Consider the following 21,327-nt stretch of genomic DNA (forward strand, 5'->3'; position numbering starts at 1 on the left):
AAACAAAAGCTGTTCCAGACACTCTCGAAATTATCAGAAAAGAAACGGGCTTTGAACACGAGTGAGTCAGAGGAAAGCCGATTTAGCTCCTCTCATCTCTCCATTTCCCGGAACAATATGGAGTCAGAAAGGGCTTTGAGCTGCAGGAATTTTCTGCACAAAAGTATACTTGTGATTCTACAATGACCACACAGATAGATGCACCAAGCTTTCTTGTATTTTTAGAAAAATCAGATAATCTTACTTCAAGCTCTTCGTGTCATTTTTACATGGCAATTACTTCTAAATACCTTATTTAATAAAGTTTCACAGATTTCTAAATTCATGTTTTGCTTGACACCTTATATTTCTGAATGTATTTTAAATATCAAATATTTTATTTCATTTTTTTTTTTTTTTTTTTTTTTTTTAAGATGGAGTCTCACACTGTCACCCAGGCTGGAGTCTCACTCTGTCACCCAGGCTGGAGTACAGTGGCACGACCTCGGGTCCCTGCAACCTCTGCTTCCTGGGTTCAAGCAATTCTCTGCCGCAGCCTGCCAAGCGGATGGAATTACAGGTACCCACCACTATGCCTGGCTTATTTTTTGTATTTTTAGTAGAGACCAGGTTTCACCATGTTGGCCAGGGTGGTCTTGAACTCCTGACCTCAGGTGATCTGCCCACTTCGGCCTCCCAAAGTTCAGGATTACTGGCGTTAGCCACCGTTCCCAGCCTATTTCATTGATTTCTATCTAATATTATGAATCCTAGCTTTTTTTAAAAACAAAACATACCGACTCAGAGTGACTTTCTGAAGTTAGGCAAAGTGACAAATGCACGGGCGACACTTTCCTCCAACACCGCTGTCACCAGTGCCTTCTGTCATTCAATTTTCACAATTCAGGGTAAGGAATAGCCCCTCTCCAGTTTACTCACAAACTCAGGCACAGAAAAGTGAACTGTCTCGTCCAAGGCCACACAGTTACACGTGGCCCACGAGGGAAGAACTGGCTGGAGTCCCAGTTCCTGACTGGTGGGCCACTACACTCACTTCACTAACCGCTGCTCACTGACCCTAAGCACAACCCTGTGAAGCTGGTGCTAGTGTCAGCCTGCTTACAGATGAGGAAACTAAGACCTGGAGAGGTTTGACGAATTCAGGCGGTCTGACTGCCGCACCCCCTCTCTGCCCCTCAGTAAGTTGCTGGGGAACAGGTGAGGCGGATCAAACTCACACAACTTTGCGAAGCATGTCCCTACTCCCTGGATCTCACTGGATTCCCAGCATCAAGGGACTGGCTTTATGAGCCCCATTACAGATTCAGAAACAGAGCACTCAAGTCACGTGACTTGCCCAGAAGTCTTAGTGGCAGATCCAAGTCAGACACCCAGGTCCGTCTGGCTCCAGGCCCTGTTCCCCCACACTTACCCTGCCATGAGGGCATGATGGAGGTGACAGGAAACCTCCTGATGGAGGCTTCAGGAAACCCACAGACACCTGAACACACTGTGCCTTTATTATTAACAGATGCCAAAAGCACACTTCTCAGAACTGCGCTGGAGGCAGTGGCCCAGAGGCGGCAGGACACTACAGCTCCTCCCTCTGGAGCAGAAAGGAGGGTGCATGGGAAGTTCGAGGACAGCAGTGGGGCGGCAGAGAACAAAGCAGCATTCTCAATGGCAGACAGTGGCAGGAGGGGCCTGAGACATGGGCAAGTCCACGAGTCCAGTGAGGCGGCGACTCACTTGAGGCGGTAGAGAACTTTGCGCTGCATGCGATGCTGGATCTCGCCCCGCCGCAGCATGAGCTGCAGCACCTTGAGGATGGCGTGTTCTGGGTATTTCTGTGGGAGCACATGGCTGGATGAAGGTGCATGCTGTCCAAGGGGACCCCAACAGAGCTCAGACATCCCCAGGCTCACAGTGAACTTTATACCCAGCTTCCTTTGACCTGAAGAAAGACCCACACTTCCCAAGTGTCTACTGTGTACCAGACACTAAGGCACATAGAGGCTAAGCCACCTGCTCAAGGTCACAGCAATTAAGTGGTAGAGCTGGGACTTAAGTCCATCTGACTCTAGAACTGAAGCTCTAAACCTCTCTCTAAGCCTCAGTCTGCTCACCTATGGAATAGGCACCATACCACCCATTACATATAACTGCCCTGAATCAAAATGAGATGATGTTCAAGACAGAGAGCACAGACAGGAAACTAGGATTGCTCCTGAGAGTTTAAAGGTGACAGGTTCTCCAGAGCATCTGGAAAATCCCATCTCCTCTCTATGGGGCCAACAGCACCCTCCTCAGTGAGCTAGTGGCTCTGCCCCTTCCCACTCCATGAAACGTCAGGCAACAGGGCAACGAACAGATGGGAATGGCTGCGGGGAGCCTGTGTGGGGTTCCACCAGATCCCAACCACCTCTCTTCTCCCCTCCCCTTCATGGGACAGAAAAATACCCCTCCCCTTGCTCTTGATGAAGCCGTCCCTAGGGAAGGAATGATGGCTGGAAAAGGTCTGATCCATCGCACCCCCATTCAGGGCCTGTCTGCTGAGTAAGACACTGGTGCTGCGTGGGTGGGAGCCGGCAGAACCCCTGCATCTGCGCAGGCTTGCACCCCCACTCCACGGCAGGCTCACCTGCTTGGTGAAGTCCTTGATGATGCTGTGCTCAGACACCTGGGAGCCAATGGCAAAGCGGCGCTTGAGCTGCTTCTCGATGCGGCTCAGCATCTCCTGGTCCTCCTGGCTGGTGAAGCCCTCCACCCCTGTTAGCGTTGAGAAGTGAGGCAGCCGGGGTCAGAGGTGCTGGGACCCCAGTGTGCCCACAATGGGAATTCTTGGAGAGAGACAGCCTCTAGCCCAAGGAAGAATAGCCTGAGCCAAGCCCTGAAGAATGCACCAGAAAAGAGCACCTCGTGTGCTGGCACAATACAGGCCTGACAGGAGACAGGACACATCTGGGGATACTCCAGGCCGAGCACAAAGGCACAGAGGCAGGAACACGCCTGTCTCATTCAAAAAGCAGCCCGGGGCCCAATGCAACAGAGATGTGGCCAGAGTGTCACTAGGGACCAGGTCCTGCAGGTCCCTGGAAGCCATAGCACAACTTTTGTTGCTGGAGTAGTTGAGAGATGATGAGCTGGAAGGGACCTGTCAGTGACCCACGGCGAGGGCTGGCTGCCCTGGACACACCTACGAGGTGCCCTGAGGAGCCCTTGGCAACCAGGAGGCTCCTGACTTCCAATTACTGCTGCAGAGGCCTTGGTGCTCCAGCTACGGAGATGGCATGCTTGTGGTCAAGAAGCCACTGAAAGCGGAGTCTGTGAGGCAAACTCCTACACAGCCTACAAGACCCAACTCAAATTATCACCACTCCAGATCGCCCCTGCCCTCTGTGCCTGCAGCATCCCAGAGGCCTCCACTAGCAAACGTCTCATGTGACAGGAAGTGTCTCCAGGGCAGAGGCAGAATCTTCACCACGGGGGACAAGAGGAACAGCCCCCACTCACCCCATTCTTCACCCAGTGCTTCCCCACTCAAATGCACCAAACCTGCTCCCTCATAGGGAAACTGACACTTAGCGCTGCCTCCACCCGAGCAGCTCCTCCCCCAGGAGCCACATATTCTACTTCATGCAGCTCCTGGCCTGGCATGCCCTCCTCGGCAAACTCGGAGAAGCAACACACATACTGCAGGCCCCCAGCATCCCAGAGTCCTGCCCACAGAGCTCCGAGCCAGGGAACCCAGATCCACTGAGACCATGTCCCTGCACCTGCTCACCTGACAGGGTACCGGACAAGGCAGCATCCAACGTGGACACCTGGAAGAGCCGCAGGGCCTCCTCCACATCTGCCTCTGTGGCGAAGGGCTGCAGCTTCATCTTGCTGAGGGCTTCAGCGATTCGCACAATGGCCTCCAGCTGCCTGTGGGGCCAACAGCATGCTCAGAGTGGCCTCGGCCCACTACTCCCTTCCTCCCTGGCCACCCCATTACCAGGAGGTGCTTGCCCAAAGTGGTAGACTGTGATGGAGACTACTGGCTGTCCCCATAATCCATCTCCCTTTTAATCTTAGTCATAGAACTGCGAATTTTTTTTTTTTTTTGAGACAATGTCTTGCTCTTTGTCCAGGCTGGAGTGTAGTGGCATGATCATAGCTTACTGCAGCCTGGAACTCCTGGGCTCCAGTGATCCTTCCGCCTCAGTCACCTGAGTAGCTGGGTCTGCAGATATATACCACCACGCCTGGCTAATTACTTACTTTTTCTAGAAATAGGAGCCTCGCTATGTTGCCCAGGCTGGTCTCAAACTCCTGGCCTCAAGCAATCCTCCTGTCTCATCCTCCCAAAGTGCTAAGATTACAAGTGCAGGCCATTGCACCTGGCACACAGCAATCCACTAAAAGACACACCCCAGGCATCTTTTGTACCAGGCTGTATTTGTGTGACCAAACTGTGGCCAGTAAGTCCATGCATTGTGTGGGAATTTCGTCAAGTGTCCTTAAAAAGGGAACCCCTCTTTTCTTTCCTCTCCTGCTGCCTGGAGGTGATGGCTGAAGTTCCAGCAGCCATCGTGGACTAAGAGTAAGGGGAGCTTGAGGAGTCCTCACACCAGTCCCATACCATCTTCCTCCAGACAGTGCTACAGAAGACAGAAATCAACTTCCCATTTCTTTAAGCTACTTGATTTGGATTTACCATTACATATAGCCAAATCCATTTCCAACCAGTCAATGCTGGAGGCAGGATTCAAACCAGGTAACTCCCGGCTCCTACCCACTGTACTGACTATAAAGTCAACAATTAACAGAGTTAGGAGCTAAAAACACTGAGGCCAGAGAAGAAATGTAATTTCCCCACAGTCACACAGTGGGCTAGAGGCTAGGACCCAAGTCTCTTGACTCCCAGGCATGGGTCCTTCCCTCAGGCTTCCTACAATGGGAGAAGTCAGTTCAAATTCAGACAAGAGGGGTCCAGGTTTGCCCAGCCTTAAACCAAGAAATACGGATCATCAACGAGATCAAGGAGGTCATAGCTTATGCTCCAAAGGGACTCCTGCTGCCCAGAGCTACTACGGGCCTGTGCCAGGTGAAAAGTATGGACCACTGTCCCTGGTTGCTAGGCACACCCTGCTTTTTTGTAAAGCAAGGCCCATCTGCCCTGGCCCAACCCTGCCTGCCTGCTCACCGCACAGTGATGGGGATGCTGGAGCGGCGGTCACTGTCCCTCTCGTGCTGACGGGCCCCGCTCCGCATGATGATGTAGCGGTTCTTCAGCTTCTCTGCGGCCTCTGCTGACAGCCGGGGGCCGCATCTCCTACAGGACAATGGGGAGTGGCTGGTGTGAGGCCAGGAGGGACTCTTAGGGCGCCTACCCTTTCCCCCAGCCCTCTGCCAGCTTACAGACAGGCACTTTCCCACCACAACACAGCTGCCCACTCACATGGGCCAGGGGGGCAACCATCAGAAGAGATATAAGGGAAATCTGGCTCTGGGCAGCTGCCACAAAGATCAATACTGGAGAGAAATATGGATGCCTGTTAGAAAACAGGTGAAGAAAAGCCAGGCCACATCTGCAGGGTGAAAACCGCCCCTTCCCCACTGTTGGACATTGTGTGGTGTCTTGCCACAATGTTCCCCATACTGTAATTAACAAGGGCATTGTCCCCACACATGTAGTTAACAATGGCACAATCACAGCAGCATGGAGGACCACTGGGTGGCGCAGTCTCACATTCCTCTGCCCCAACACATCTGAAGACAGGACAAGCTGATGACACCCACAGGAGGCTTGGCAGTGATAGCAGTCCAAGGGCTGGGAGCACCTCAGACTCTCCTGGGAGGGGAGGGTGTGAGGAAATCTGATCAGCATCTACCCCAAACCATTCCCCTCCCCTCCAGCCCCCAGGCCAACTGACAATCACTGAGGTAGGGAAAGCCTTAGTTCAACCATCCTAAGGATGTGGAGACTGAAGCCCAAAGGGAGGGAGGGCACTCCCAAGCCTACCTGAGGACTTAGTGCAGAGGTAAGATTAGAATCCAGGGCTCCCTGGCTCACAGCTGGGGGCCCAAGCCTCTCAAGACTGGGCTCTACAGAGCTCAGACTTGGATGAAGACCCAGGAACTGTCCACTCACCACAGCAGAGGTGCTGAATCAGGGACCCACCAGCCCCCTACCAGCAGTGAACTCAGAGTACACTCGACCCCTGGGTTTTAGCTCCTTCAAAAGATCACCAAGGTGCTGTATGACAAGAGTCTAAGCACTGAGGTTAAGAGCATAGCCTCTGGAGGCAGGCAACTGGGTTCACATCCTGGCTCCACGACCTGACACGTGACTCTGGACAAGTTACTTAACTTCCTTTGCCTCCGCTTCCCCATCCATAAAGGGAATAATAGCACACCTAACCTGGTAGGTTTTGGGGAAGGTTACAATTTATTCATATAGAAAGTGCTGACTAATATTCAGAATAAGGCCTGGAACAAAGAAAGTAGTGTGTGTGTGTGCATACACACACACACACACACACACACACACATATATACATATTTTTTTTTTGAGACAGTCTGCTCTGTTGCCCAGTGGCATGATCTCAGCTCACCTCAACCTCTACCTCTGGGGTTCAAGCGATTCTCCTGCCTCAGCCTCCCAGGTAGCACTACAGGTGTCCACCACCACACCGGACTAATTTTTGTCTTTTTTTTTTTTTTTTGAGACGGAGTTTCACTCATGTTACCCAGGCTGGAGTGCAATGGCGCAATCTCGGCTCACTGCAACCTCCGCCTCCTGGGCTCAGGCAATTCTCCTGGCTCAGCCTCCTGAGTAGCTGGGATTACAGGCACGCACCACCATGCCCAGCTAATTTTTTGTATTTTTAGTAGAGACGGGGCTTTCCCATGTTGGCCAGGCTGGTCTCGAACTCCTGACCTCAAGTGATCCACCCACCTCGGCCTCCCAAAGTGCTGGGGTTATAGGCGTGAGCCACTGCACCAGGCCAGTACTATGTATGTAATTATTATTATTGAAAATCTGGGAGAACAATAAAGTTGCAGCTACCATTCACTGAGTATTTATTTACCTAGAGAAGGGCTATGCGAAGCACTTACGCATCATCTTATGTACTCCTTACAAAAATCCTAGGAAACATCAGCCTGGGGAAATCAAGCCTCAGAGAGGCCAACCACCTTGCCCAGAGTCATACAGTGAGGGCAGGTATGACCCGGAGCGCATGTCCACCATGTCCACACTTCACTGCCTCCCTGCATGTCAGACTTGAGGAGGACTTCAAGACTATCTAAATCCCACCTCCTTGGTGTGAAGATGGGAAAATTGAAGCCAAGAGCCAGTGAGCTGTGCAAGGTGAGAAGGGAGCAGAACAGCTTCTGTAGAGCTGAAGACCTCAGAACAGCCACATCTGGGCTGCTCTTCATGAGGAGGTGCAGGATCAGGGGACTGGGTTCTCTCCCACCCAGGGAAGCTGGGCAACCTCACCCCCACGGGCCTGCATCCAGGACTCACGCTCGGCAGTAAGCAATAAACTTCTTCAGCTTGGCCAGGTCAATCTCGCCCTCCACGGCCTGTGTCTGTGTCAGTGCACTCACATGCAGAGTAATGACATGCTTGGCCATCATCTGAGGGAGAGGGGGGAAAGGGGACAGAGGGGACACAGGGTCATCTCACAGGCCCTCCCAAGCCTAGGTCCCAACCCTGAGGTAGAACAGGCAGAAAAGGCTCATGGGACCCTAGCAACACAGATTCAGAAAGGGTGCTGAGATATCAGGCATGCTCATCCTGTTTGCTCAGCACCAGACCCTCATTCTGACGACAGCATCTGGATTCTCTCTTTTTTTTTTTTTTTTTTTTTTTTTTTTAAATAAGACGGGGTTTCACCATGTTGGTCAGGCTGGTCTTGAACTCCTGACCTCAGGTGATCCTCCTGCCTTGGCCTCCAAAGTGCTTGGATTACAGGCATGAGCCACCACGCCCAGCCTGGATTCTCCTTTAGAGAGAAGTTAATGCTCCTTGCTCTTCTGCCCTGGTCCATAAAGGGGTGGGGTTCAGCCTGTCCACCCCAACTTGGGGCATATATCTGCTTCGAGGATGGACATTTGATCTACCCATACCAACATGAGTCTATCCCGGGACTTTTGCTAAAAGCACCGGAAAAGGGGCGCCTCTTTCCTGGGGGCTATTAAGCTATAAGCTAATAAGACAAAATCTTATCTTGTCTTTGCCACCACAAGAGGAACGGCTGCCCAAGTATAAAGATTCCACCAAGGGAAGCAGAGCAGAAAGGCAGAGACAGAGTTGTTTGAGAATCCAGATATACCTGGGCCTTAAGCTGCTGGACTTCTCAATTCTATAAACCACTCTAATCTTTTCAATGAAAAATTTACTAACCAGAACTGAGGTTCTATTAATTATAACCCAGTGTCAACTCCTGTTTCATATACAAGGGACTGAGGCCCATGGAGAAACTGATTTAGCCCCAGTCACACAGTTTATCACTCACAGCAGAGGCAGAGCCAGGCCACAGGACTCCAGACCCCTACTTCAATCCTCTGCAGTCCCCAACAAATACCCTTTCACATGCTCCCCAACTTCACAGCCTGACAGTTAGGACTTCACCAGCCAAGACCCTTGTTCTCCATTTTCCTTCCACGCAATCAGAGGCTCGCCTGGAGCCAGGCCCCATGGCCCTCAGCCCTGGCCCTGGACGCACCACATCCCTCTCCTCATTGTGCTCATCCTTGATAATGAAGATCATATCGAAGCGTGACAAGATGGTGGGCATGAAGTCAATGTTGTCCTCCCCCTTCGTCTCATCCCAGCGGCCGAACACTGAGTTGGCAGCAGCCAGGACGGAGCAGCGAGAGTTCAGGGTGGTGGTGATCCCAGCCTAAGAGGCGACAGGATGAGAAGGGGGAGGAGATGGCAAAGAGCCCTGGGAGATGCCTTACACACACACACACGATTCTAGGATTCTAGGCATGAGCAAAGAACTTGGTCCCAGCCAAAGCCAATCAAGGCAGCCTGAGGATGGCTGGGCCCAGCTGGGCTGCTGCAGCGGGGGCTCTCCACGGAGGCTACTCACCTTGGCAATAGAGATGGTCTGCTGCTCCATGGCTTCATGGATTGCAACACGGTCATCTTCTCGCATCTAAGTGGAAGGGAGAAATGTCATCAGACTTACTGAAGTGAGGAAGCAGGGAGCAGTGGCAGCAGGAAAACTAACAGCAGCCCCAACTCCTGAATACCAGCTCCATGCAAGGCCAATGGCAGCGACCAGGTCACCTCTAATCATGGTAACAACAGTGTGGGCTTGCCTGTCTCCTCCACACTCTTTGGATATGGAAACTGAGGCTTCAGAAGTTAAGCAACTTCCCACTGTTACCCTAGAGCGACAGGCCCAGGGATTGAAAACATGTCTCCCAAGTCAGAGGTGATTTATGCTGGCTGAGCACAGGAGGTCACATACCCTGGTGCCACCCCCTTTTGGCTACTACCCACTTCATCAGACTCACCTTGTCAAACTCGTCAATACAGACGACCCCACCATCAGCCAGGACCATGGCTCCACCTTCCATGATGAAATTCCGGGACGAAGGGTCCCTCATCACCGAGGCTGTCAGTCCAGCTGCGCTGCTCCCTTTCCCAGATGTGTAAACCTGGGGTAGTGGGGAGGTGTCAGCGCCCAATAACAACTCCATGCTTTGGCCTCGGTAAATCAAAAAGACCCACTGAGGTTGTGATTTGCCCAAGGACACACATCAAAGCTGGCTGCAGGGTACAGAATAGTGCTTCTCCCTCTGGAAGGGGAGGCTGCCTTGGGCCTCGGTGTGCCCAGATGTTCTCCCTGCTGAGGGCATCACATCCATGACTCACCTGAGCCCCACCACAGCGCTGTGATACAGTCCTGTGGGGCCCGGCTCACAGATGAGCAAACTGAGGCCCAGAGAAGAGTCAGCCTCAGGGCTACGATGAGGACTCCTGATTCCCAGGGAAAGACTGCCCCCATCGTGGGTCCCTTGTCGTCTCTATATAGACCTGCATGCCACATACTGCCATTAGGCCCCTGAAACTGGGGGCTGAGATGTCCTAACTGAAATGTCCTTAAGTGCAAAACACGATTTCAAAGACTCAGGGCTTATAAGAATGTAAAGTATCTCAATAATCTACATATCAATGTACTGAAAAGAGATTTTAGATATACCGAGTTAAACAGAATCTATTATGAGAATTAACTTCACCTGTTTTTCCTTTTTTCTTTCCCCTTCTTCCTTTTAAATTGAAACAGGGTCTTGGCTATATTGCCCAAGCTGGTCTCAAACTCCTGGGCTCAAGTGATCCTCCCACCTCCGCCTCCCAAGGAGCTGGGACTGCAGGCATGCACACCACCACGCCCAGCTACTTTTTACTTTCTTAATGTGGCTAAGAAGACATACATGGGCTGCATTTGCAGCTCACATACTTCCACTGGACAATGCCAGTGTGGTAAACTTGGCACACTTCCTATCTATCCAAAGACCACCATCTTGCCCTGTACAACCCCGACACACGGATAAAAGTCAGACCCACTCTGGCTCTGATCCCCACAGACCCATTCACCAATGCAGCAGAAGACCCAACTTATAAGACACTTGGGTTCAGTCACATCCTGCTCTAGCGCTTACCAGCAGTGAGACCTTGGGCAAGACACTTACCCATTCTGTACCCGAGTTTCCTGACCCATAAGACAGGGATAATTGTACCTACCACAGAGTTGAGGTGAGGACTAAGTAAATACATGCAAGGGACTTCAAGCAGTGCCTGGCCCTTCATTTTAGCTATTATTATTATTTTCTGAAACAGGGTCTCACTGTCACCCAGGATGGAGTGCAGTGGCACAATCTTGGCTCACTGAAACCTCCCCGTCCTGGGCTTAAGTGATCCTCCCAATTCAACCTCACAAGTAGCTGGGACCACAGGTGCACACCACCAGGCCTAATTATTTTGTATTTTGGGTAGAGGCAGAGTTTCACCTTGTTGCCCAGGCTGGTCTCAAACTCCTGAGCTCAAGCAATCTGCCTACCTCGGCCTCCCAAAGTGCTGGTATTACAGGCATGAACCACCGTGCACAGGCTGATTTAAGCTCTTATTGGTAACAATGCCATTATTCAGCAAATGGATAAACTGATGTTCAGGGAGATCGGGTGACTTACTCAAAGCCTGCAGCCAATTACTGGCCAGGCTGAGACCCAAACCCCATCCTCTCAGTCCAGCGTACTCGCCCCTGCCCCAAACCTACATACACCTGTTGGCTCCTTTCTTCCTCCCATCTCCTTGGCTATCCTGACCAGTCAGGAGAAACGAGGAAGAGCCAGCCCACCACAGGTGTCCTGGGGACCCAGAGGCCCTGCCCTGCAGCCTTCCTCCTGCAAGCTAAGGTGGAGAAGGTTTCCCAGGCCACTCACCCCAATGGGGGAACACTTCTCCACAAACTTCAGAAGCTGGGACTTGGCTGTCCCAGGGTCCCCTAGCATCAGCAGGTTGATGTCTCCTCGGCGAGTAAGTCCATCAGGAAGCCTGGGGGAGGAAGGGTAGATGGACAAGATGAGAACCCATGAGGGCATTGCATGTGACATCCAGTCACCACATTGGTGGGCTGGCAGTTGACTCCCTCAACTATCATGGGCCTCAGAGTTGGCAGGAAGGTAGGGGCTGTGGCCTGAGACCCATGTTCCTACCCAGCTCTGCGGCTCCCAAACCACGGTAGGTCTTGCCTAGCAATGAGGACACAGCTTGCCTCCCAGGAGAGGAGGGTTAAAGGAAATGTCTCTTACGGCTATGCTTAGGCACACCCAGCATCTGAGTAACGTTCCTCCCAGTTGGAAAAAGACACGGAGCTGCCCGTGGGCTGTGCATGGTGCGGCAGAACAAGTGCCATGACGGCAGGCTCCCGGCTCCCCTGCATGTGCTGGGGAGCAAGTCCCTTTAGCTCTCTATGCCTCAATTCCCTCATCTATAAAATGGGCACAATAGCTGTGTTCTCAACAGGTTACTGTGAGGACTGACTGGGCTTCAGACACATAAAGTGCTTAGAAGAATGCCCGTGCATAAGGAAGAACACAGTAAATGATAACTGCTAATAATATCACTGCTACTGTCTATAACTCTATTGTTTTAGTTTCAAAAGGACACATAATGTCCTTTAAGAGTCAGGTTCTTCAACGGGCACAGTGGCTCATGCCTGTAATCCCAGCACTTTAGGAGGATGAGGCGGGTGGATTACCTGATGTCAGGAGTTTGACATCAGCCTGGCCACCATGGCGAAACCCCATCTATACTAAAAATACAAAAATTGGCCAGGCATGGTGGTGCATGCCTATAATCCCAGCTACTAGAGAAGGGCTGAGGCAAGAGGATTACTTGAACCGGGGAGGCGGAGGTTCCAGTGAGCCAAGATCGCACCACTGCACTCCAGCCAGGGCAACAGAGCAACACGACATCTCAGAAAAAAAAAAAAAAAAAAAAAAAAAAAAGTCAGATTTTTAACTATTGCATTCATTGGAAGCTTGGGTTCAAAAAAAGTGACTCTCACTCCAGGCTGCACAGTCGATATGCAGCGGAGCTGAGACCTGCATGACCAAGCTCAGTGCTCTCCCACTGCACTTGCCAGGTCCCCAGTCCACCCCCTAGCCAGGGTCAGGGCATCGCTGTAACAGGTACACAGATCAGCCACCAGCCAGCTGATGACAAGCCTGGGGGCTGGCAAAGGTGCCTGGCAGACTGAGGGGCCAGGAAACACACAAAAAAAATACTCACTCCTGATTATCCACTAATTGTCCTACTGTGAACCCCGTCACCGGCCCCCTCCCCAAACCCAAGGGAACTCAGGCCCCCTACCTCTTTCGGGATCCCCCAAAGAGCAGGCAGGCAATGGCCTTCTTCATGTCCGTGCCCCCAAAGATGGAGGGGGCGATGCTCTTGGAAATGACCTCATAGACATTGGGGAGGGCGGCCAGACGACGGAACTCCTCCTCCTCCTGCGGGCTCACAGCCCCAGCAAAGCTGCGGCCTGGGTAGACAAAGCAAGCACATGAGTAAGTGCAAGGGCACCTCCTCCAGCCCACTGCCCGTCCTGGCACCAGCTCAGGAACTCTCAGAGGGCAAAGTCCTTAGGGCCAGGACAATACAACCTATCTAAGAGATCCCAGCTCTCAAGCCATCAAGCGTGGGCCTGGTGTGTTCCAAAGAGTGAGGGGAAGTAGGCAGGGGGTTCTGAGGAAACCAAGGGCCAGATGGCACAGGACCTTGAAAACCACTGGAAAGTCTCCCCTTTCAGCCGAGGAGTTATCTACTGTATTGGTCATGACAGCATCGCTCACTGGCTGCTGCGGAACAGAAAGGGTACAGGCAAGGTGGAAATGGACACTGGGGAGGACTAACAGTGATCCAGGGAGACCCAGGGAGAGCCAACGAGGGCTCAGAGCAAGGCGGGGAGGGTGAGAATTGGTCAGGGTGATCCAGGGAGGGCCGATGAGGGCTCAGAGCAGGTGGGGAGCGTGAGAAGTGGTCAGATCCTGGACACGTTTTGAAGGTGGAGCCGGCTAGAGCTGCTGACTGATTAGATGTGGGGGATGAAAGAAAAGGGAATCACGGATGACTTGGGGGTTTCTGTCTGAACAACTCAAAGGGTGGAGATGGGAAGACTGAGAGGAACCAGTCTGAGCGTGGGGAAAGGGGAGCTTAGCTTCAGCCATGTAAAGTTTCAGGTGCCTTTCGATGTCTAAGCGAACACAGCAAGTCAGCAGGTGGTTATTAAAGTCTGGAACATGGGGAGATGCCCAGGCTAGAAATGGGAATGTGAGAGCTACTTGCCCATCAGTGGTTTTCAAGTTGTAATAATCTAGGTAGTTTGTGTAAATGTGGGCCATGGAAGGAGCCCTGGGGAAGCCACCCCTCCAAATCAATTCACTACAGCCAGAGGGCCAAAACAAACCTGAAAACCCTCAAAGCGGCCCCTGCTGCCCTCAGGTTTAAGTAGGAGCTCCCCATCTGGGCACTCAAAGCCTCTGACACGGCCTGATCCCTCATCCCCTGGACTCCCACTCACCCTCCAGCCACTCAGCACCTTGCCCAGGCTGGGGTCTTCACCTGCTCCTGCCATCCCCTCCTGCCTGGAAATTCTTCCATGCCCACCAGTCTTCAAAGCCCAGCTCAGATTCCCCTCCTTCCAGAAAGCCTTCCCCAAGGCCCAGCCCACACCTCCTCCTTCCCTGACCTCCTTTAGCACCTCCTTGGAATTGCGTGGCCCACATCTGCTGCCACTTTACCCACATGTCCCCAGGGGTCTCACAGTTTTCTTATTTCTCCAAATAAGCGCTAGATACCTCCTGCCCGGAACCCCACATTTCTAGATACCTCCTGCCCGGAACCCCACATTTCACTTCTCTTGCAACTGCTGGCACAGACGTGAAGATGTGACATTCAATTATTCCCCAGTGATTTGACCTGAGTACTTCTGCCTTAATCCTGCACTTAGGCAGACACCCTCAGCCCAGGAGCCACAGCTAGAACCAACATGTGGAAGTTCCAGGGATCACTTAATATAAAAATGAACATTCTAATGACAAGAGCAACACAAGGATATCCTGGGCTACCTCATGAAGTAATGAGCTGCCTGCTACCAGAAGTGTGCAAGCACAGCCTTTTGGCAGGGCTGAGCCAGGACCCCAAAGCCAACTCACCAGAGCCATCTGTGTCCACCTGGATGCCCAGGACACGGATGTAGGAGCTTCGGATGCCCACGCCCACCCTGTCACGGCCCCTGCTGGAGGTCAGGCCAAACTTCTTGATGGAGTAGATGCCCATGATGGTAACCCTGTTCCCAGGGACAACCTTGTCACACAGGTACCTGAGATGAGGATAGGAGAAAAGAGAAAAGGTGAGATTCTGACTGGGACAGCAAGTCTCTGATCCCACCATCCCCACGACACTCAGGGTCCACCTCAGCATTTTTGCCACAGGCACCACCACATGCTGAGCTGGCTCCATCCCCGTGGGGCCCAGAGAATGGCCTCTCTCCCCCTCATCACCAGCCGTGCTCAGCTGCTTGGAGGATGGTGTTGCCAGTGGTGACAGCCAAACAGAAAGGCAGGTGGTGGCCTGACTCTCGCTGAACTCGGTAACTCACTTGTACGCTGGTTTAGAAGGAAGCTTAGTGCCAGCCCACAGAGCCCTCCAAAAGCCCCAGCTCCATGTGTCTGCTGTCAGGCTTGCTGTGTGGCGCCCTTTAGCCTCTCAGAGCAGGACTTCCTCCTCGTGCCCTCCAGCCTCCTTGAGGGGCCACCCACCCTTTTTGACTCTTCATGGCTCTGTGAACTTGTTTTGCCTCTGGCTTTTCATTTCCTCTTTTAAAAATGAGATGTTGGCTTCTCCGAAAAAACACCAAATGGCGGATGACGCCGGTGCAGCGAGGGGGCCTGCAGGCCCCGGGGGCCCTGGGATGGGGAACCGCGGTGGCTTCCGCGGAGGTTTCGGCAGTGGTATCCGGGGCCGGGGTCGCGGCCGTGGACAGGGCCAGGGCTGAGGCCTCGGAGCTCGCGGAGGCAAAGCCGAGGATAAGGAGTGGATGCCTGTCACCAAGTTGGGCCGCCTGGTCAAAGACATGAAGATTAAATCTCTGGAGGAGATCTATCTTTTCTCTCTGCCCATCAAGGAATCTGAGATCATTGACTTTTTCTTGGGGGCCTCTCTCAAGGATGAGGTTTTGAAGATTATGCCGGTGCAGAAGCAGACCCGTGCAGGCCAGCGCACCAGGTTCAAGGCGTTTGTTGCTATTGGGGACTACAATGGTCATGTCGATCTGGGTGTTAAGTGTTCCAAGGAGGTGGCCACTGCCATCCATGGAGCCATCATCCTGGCCAAGCTCTCCATTGTCCCCGTGCGCAGAGGCTACTGGGGGAACAAGATCGGCAAGCCTCATACCATCCCTTGCAAGGTGACAGGCCGCTGTGGCTCTGTGCTGGTGCGCCTCATCCCTGCGCCCAGGGGCACTGGCATTGTCTCAGCACCTGTGCCCAAGAAGCTGCTGATGATGGCTGGTATCGATGACTGCTACACCTCAGCTGGGGGTTGCAGTTCTACCTTGGGCAACTTCGCCAAGGCCACGTTTGATGCCATCTCTGAGACTTAAGCTACCTGACCCCCGATCTGTGGAAGGAGACTGTATTCACCAAGTCTCCCTATCAGGAATTCACGGACCACCTCGTCAAGACCCACACCAGAGTCTCTGTGCAGAGGACCCAAGCTCCAGCTGTGGCTACAACATAGGGTTTTTATACAAGAAAAATAAAGTGAATTAACATTGCAAAAAAAAAAAATGAGATGTTGAAATAGGGGAGTCTCCAAGTCCCTCAGCAGGGCCAGTGTGGGGTGGAGGGACACTTACTTAGTAGCTGTGTGACTTCAAAGAAGTCACTGCACATCTCTGAGCCTAGGGGGATGATAAAGTGATCTACCTCTTCTGTTTGAGGCAGCAGACACAGAAGTGCTTTATACCATCAGGTTTCACAGCTCCAGAAAAGACCGTCACCATCACTGTTAATATTCAATGAGCCTCCAACTCCCCTCTTCCCATACCCACTTTGTAAGTTTTCAGGATTCATGAACTGCTTGGAAAAATCATACATCCTGAGTACGTAAGGTGCATGAAGGAATGGTGCTAAATACTTGATATGCATTTTCAAGCAGCCCTCTGAGAGATTAAGCAGTGTCCATATCCCCATTTTACTGATGAGAAAACTGAAGCTGGACAAAGTCACGGAACTTGCCCAAGAGAGCAAGAGCCTGACTCCTACACACTTTATTGCCACTAATGAAGTTAACGGAAGCTATGGATCCGCTCTCCTCAGAACATGCATGCAATTTCAGGATATGCAAGCCCGGGTTAGAACCCTAATCAAAGACCTCAAAACCTTCCATCCAGGTTACTATGAGAGGCCCGGGCCCAGGCCCTGGCTCCGAACCCCCTCCCCGTCCATAGAATCTTTTTTCTTCCTTTTTGAGACAGGGTCCCCCTCTGTTGCCCAGGCTGGAGTGCAATGGTGTGATTGCAATGCAATGGTGCGATCTCAGCTCACTGTAACCTCAACCTCCTGGGCTCATGTGATTCTCCCACTTCAGCCTCCCAAGTAGCTGAGACTATAAGCATCTGCCCCAACCCCCAGCTAATTGGAAAAAAATGTCTTTTTAGATACAGGGCCTCACTGTGTTGCCCAGGCTGGTCTTGAACTCCTGGCCTCAAGCAATCCTCCTGTCTCAGCCTCTCCAAGTGCCGGGATTATAGGCACAGGCCACCATGGCTGTTCAGCAGAATCTTAACAGAAAGCCTGGGGTAGGAGGTGGGGTGTCAGGCTGGGAAGAGGCTTTCCCAATTATTCGTTATCTAGCTGTGCATCTTGGGCCTCTTATCACAAAAGAACATAGACTTTGAAAAGCAACAGACATAGGCTGAAAGCCCAGCTGTCCTCCACACAGGAAATCATTTACCCTCTCCAAATTACATTTTCTCATCTGCAAAATGTGGTTGACACACCCCTGCAGATCATGGAAAGATGAGAGGAACTTATGGAAGCAGTAGGCATAGAGCAAGTGCTCTGCAACTGGCCACCTTCTCCACCCCACTCACCCTGTTCCAGATGACCCACTCCCAACGCTCGGGTTAGGGCCGTAGCTGAGACACCCACCCTCACAGATGCCCACCTCCCGGCCCGTCTGCCTCACCTGTCGCAGTACAGCTGCATGTGTCTGGGCATCTCACCGTGGGGGACTGCATCAGGCAGCTCCTGCAGCTTCAGGGTCTGGAAGTCCACGCATTTGCATTTGTCGGGCATGATGAAGTATGGGTCCAGTGGGCACTTGGGGCGCCCAGCCTGATCTCTGTACAGGGTTAAGGGAAAAGAGTCACCAAAGCTACCTTGAGAATCCAAAGGCAGGGCTCATTCATCCCAGGAGTCAGCAGAGACGTTGCCAGCAGCAATTTATGGTCTCCTGGATAAGCTGGAGATAAGCCCTAAACGAAGGCAACTCTGAGGGACCTAGCACTGGATTAGACCCAGTGGGTCTCTAGAAGCAGCTGCAGGCGATGCTGATTGTTCTCATTTCTCTGATCTCCACTCAGGTCACCTCCCACAGTCCCTTTTGGCCACACACTCACGTGTTGCACTTCCTGGGCAGGGCATAGCCCTCCAGGCCAGGGCGCATGGCAATGTTGGTGAGGGTGTTTCGGCAGCTGCGGCACTGGATAGAGATGCGGGTGGCCTTGGCGCGGACCGCCGAGGCTGCAATGATGATGCCGGGGATCTTCACCAGATGTGACATCATGTCTGACTGTAACAGAGCCATCGGGAGGCTTGCTGGTTAAGGAGAGCCAGAACACACCTAAGATGTGCGAGTAAATGTCCTGGGCAGCGGCCTGGAGGAGGTGGGCACAGAACTGCAGGGAGGGGCACAGCTCTTCTGTTTGGCTCAAAAACTGCTTCCAGTGCATCAACCCAATGCCAGGCTACATGGACCCAGGGATTCAGAGGAGCCTCAGGCACAGGTCTTGCTCTTAAGGACCTTGCAGCACAATGCGGTAGGGGACAAGAGATACACAAAGCACATTTCACTACGAAGTGGCAGGTGCCAGGAGAGAGACCTGAACCCTAGCTCTGATGGCAACATCCACAGGCCTGCAGAATACCACAGAGAACAAACCTGAGGGACAGCGGCCCATGTTCAAGCTCCGTCAAAACCTGCTATGGGGCCTCTCTCTCAGTCACTTCTCTTTGAGCCTCAGTTTCCCCATCTTAACGACTATTCCCACATTGGACAATAAGGCAATATTAACTTTTAAGTGTGATGTTATTGTAGCTCTGCTTTAAAAAATGATTCTTCACATGATTGCGTTTTTGCTGTACATTACATGAAAAGAAAAAAGAAATAAGGTTCTTCAAAGACAAGGTATGATGGCTCACACCTGTAATCCCAGTACTTTGGGAGGGCAAGGCAGGCAGATCACCTGAGGTTAGGAGTTTGAGATCAGCCTGGCCAACATGGTGAAACCCCATCTCTACTAAAAGTACACAATTTAGCTGTGTGTGGTGGCACATGCCTGTAATCCCAGGTACTCGGGAGGCTGAGGCAGGAGAATCACTTGAACCCAGGAGGTGGAGGTTGTAGTGAGCTGAGATAGTGCCACTGCACTCCAGCCTGGGTGACAGAGCAAGACTCCATCTCAAAAAAAAAAAAAAAAAAAAAAAAAGTTCTTCATCTTTTAGAAATACATGGCAAAATAGTTTCAGATGAAATTATATGATGTATTGGACTTCTTTTTCTTTAGTAGAGCCAGGGTCTCAAAATCCTGGCCTCAAGTAATCTTCCTGCCTCAGCCTCCCGAAGTGCTAAGATTAGAGGCATGGCCACCATGTGTGAACTTACTTTATTCTTTAGCAAAAAATAAAAAGGACAAAATAGCAAACAACACAAAACGTTAATTATTAAATCTAGGTGAAGCTGTATGGGGTTCATTACACTACTCTCTGCTTTTGGGTAATTTTTTATAATAAAAAGCCAAAAACAAGAGAAGCTCCTTTTGTCGCCAGGAAGAGACAGGTTCAGAAAGGTCAAGTGCCCTGGTTCAAGGTCACACAGCTAGCACTCAGGTCTGCCTGTATCCAAAGCCCTCTGCACCATGCAGCAGCCACTGCCACCCTCCAACTGGCTTCTCAGTGGACCCACCTTCAGGCTACGAATGCTGGAAGCACTGGCGTCCGACTTGAGCATGACCTGGATGTCCTGGAGCACCTCCTCACCAGCAGGCCGGGGCCGGGTGACCTCATCGGCCACCTCCTTGGCAGCTTCCTCCAGCTAGAGAAAGGGAAAGGCACAAGCTGTTAGTAACTGGGGCAGAGCAGCCCTGGGGAGCTCAGAGGTGGGGTCCCACTCACCAGCTGCAGGTGCTCGGCTGGCTGCTTGTACAAGTGGTCGGCCAGATCTTCATCAAAGCTGGCCAGATCCTCCATCTCCACCTCAATCCAGTACTCCCCGAGGTTGTAATGCCGCTTGAGTTCATCCCTGGAGTGGGCACGTGGGGGCAGGAAGGGTACAGAGAAGAGGAAACCAACAACAAAAAAATTTTTTTGGCTGAGGTGTGCCTGCACCCCTGAATCTGCCCACACCACAGCCACCACGACCTCATGATTCCTCATGATTCCTCTTCCCAAACGCACATCTAATTCCAGATCATCCCATTATTTAACCCTTCAGAGGCTACTCACTGCTGGCACAGACGTGCCCTAAAGAAAGCTCCATGGAAGGGATCCACAAGATAGTCAAAGGATGTTCCAACACTCAGGCCAGTGTACACAAAACAGCAACCCAGTTCTGTCACTGAAGGACCCTTAAACTGAGTCTTGGAGACAAACAAAGCACACACTTAAAACCTGGGGCCGCGCGCGGTGGCTCACGCCTGTGATCCCAACACTTCTTTTTTTTTTTTTTTTGAGACAGAGTTTCACTCTTGTTACCCAGGCTGGAGTGCAATGGCGCGATCTCGGCTCACCGCAACCTCCGCCTCCTGGGTTCAGGCAATTCTCCTGCCTCAGCCTCCTGAGTAGCTGGGATTACAGGCACGCACCACCATGCCCAGCTAATGTTTTGTATTTTTAGTAGAGACGGGGTTTCACCATATTGACCAGGATGGTCTCGATCTCTTGACCTCGTGATCCACCCGCCTCGGCCTCCCAAAGTGCTGGGATTACAGGCTTGAGTCACCGCGCCCGGCGATCCCAACACTTCTACACCACCCTGGCCAATATGGCAAGAGCATGTCTCTACTAAAAACAAAGATGCTGGGCGTGGTAGCGTACACCTGTAGTCCCAGTTACTGAGGCATGAGAACTGCCTGAACCCTAGAGGTGGAAACTGCAGTGAGCAGAGATCTTGCCAGTGCACTCCAGCCTGGGCAACAGAGCAAGACTCTGTGTCAAAAAAAACAAAAAACAAAAAGGTACCATTCTTGCTAACATGGAGAAACTCTGTCTCTACTAAAAGTACAAAAAAAAAAAAACCTAGCCGGGTGTGGTGGCAGGCGCCTATAATCCCAGCTACTCGGGGAACTGAGGCAGGAGAATCACTTGAACTCGGGAGGCGGAGGTTGCAGTGAACTGAGATCACTGCACTCAAGCTTGGGCAACAGAGCAGGACTCCATCTCAAAAAAAAAAAAGCACACACAACAAATACAACTTGGAGGCGCTAAAGCAGCAGAAACTACATCTGTCTTATCAACCTCTAGTCAGCTTTTTTTTTTTTTTTTTTTTTTTAA

General features: G+C 51.9%; 1 protein-coding gene, 1 long non-coding RNA gene and 1 pseudogene across 4 annotated transcripts in view; 2 read left to right on the top strand and 1 right to left on the bottom strand.

Annotated features, from left to right (window-relative positions):
- Positions 1 to 21,327, top strand: part of LOC116543823 — a 126,463-nt gene that overhangs the window by 23,339 nt on the left and 81,797 nt on the right. The window contains exon 2 of the long non-coding RNA XR_004265719.1: positions 610 to 653. This is a non-coding gene — a long non-coding RNA (uncharacterized LOC116543823). The remainder of the gene's footprint in view (positions 1 to 609; positions 654 to 21,327) is intronic.
- MCM5 (minichromosome maintenance complex component 5) overlaps positions 1,479 to 21,327 on the bottom strand; it is a 22,435-nt gene continuing 2,586 nt past the window's right edge. For both annotated transcript variants that reach the window (XM_032269717.1, XM_032269718.1), the window contains 15 exons: positions 19,951 to 20,077; positions 19,742 to 19,870; positions 18,177 to 18,349; positions 17,744 to 17,899; positions 14,707 to 14,873; positions 12,863 to 13,034; positions 11,431 to 11,542; positions 9,502 to 9,645; positions 9,072 to 9,137; positions 8,700 to 8,876; positions 7,496 to 7,608; positions 5,168 to 5,296; positions 3,764 to 3,906; positions 2,621 to 2,748; positions 1,479 to 1,826 (listed from right to left, as the gene is read on the bottom strand). In XM_032269717.1, coding sequence (XP_032125608.1) covers positions 1,725 to 1,826; positions 2,621 to 2,748; positions 3,764 to 3,906; positions 5,168 to 5,296; positions 7,496 to 7,608; positions 8,700 to 8,876; positions 9,072 to 9,137; positions 9,502 to 9,645; positions 11,431 to 11,542; positions 12,863 to 13,034; positions 14,707 to 14,873; positions 17,744 to 17,899; positions 18,177 to 18,349; positions 19,742 to 19,870; positions 19,951 to 20,077 — 2,038 coding nt within the window. In that variant the 3' untranslated portion in view covers positions 1,479 to 1,724. The remainder of the gene's footprint in view (positions 1,827 to 2,620; positions 2,749 to 3,763; positions 3,907 to 5,167; positions 5,297 to 7,495; positions 7,609 to 8,699; positions 8,877 to 9,071; positions 9,138 to 9,501; positions 9,646 to 11,430; positions 11,543 to 12,862; positions 13,035 to 14,706; positions 14,874 to 17,743; positions 17,900 to 18,176; positions 18,350 to 19,741; positions 19,871 to 19,950; positions 20,078 to 21,327) is intronic.
- Positions 15,395 to 16,329, top strand: LOC116543821 (annotated as a pseudogene). Its single transcript, XR_004265718.1, has one exon. The product of XR_004265718.1 is annotated as a 40S ribosomal protein S2 pseudogene (transcript).

Source organism: Sapajus apella, unplaced genomic scaffold (genome assembly GCF_009761245.1).
Source record: "Sapajus apella isolate SASKATOON/1434 unplaced genomic scaffold, GSC_monkey_1.0 scaffold197, whole genome shotgun sequence".
Classification (NCBI taxonomy): domain Eukaryota; kingdom Metazoa; phylum Chordata; class Mammalia; order Primates; family Cebidae; genus Sapajus; species Sapajus apella.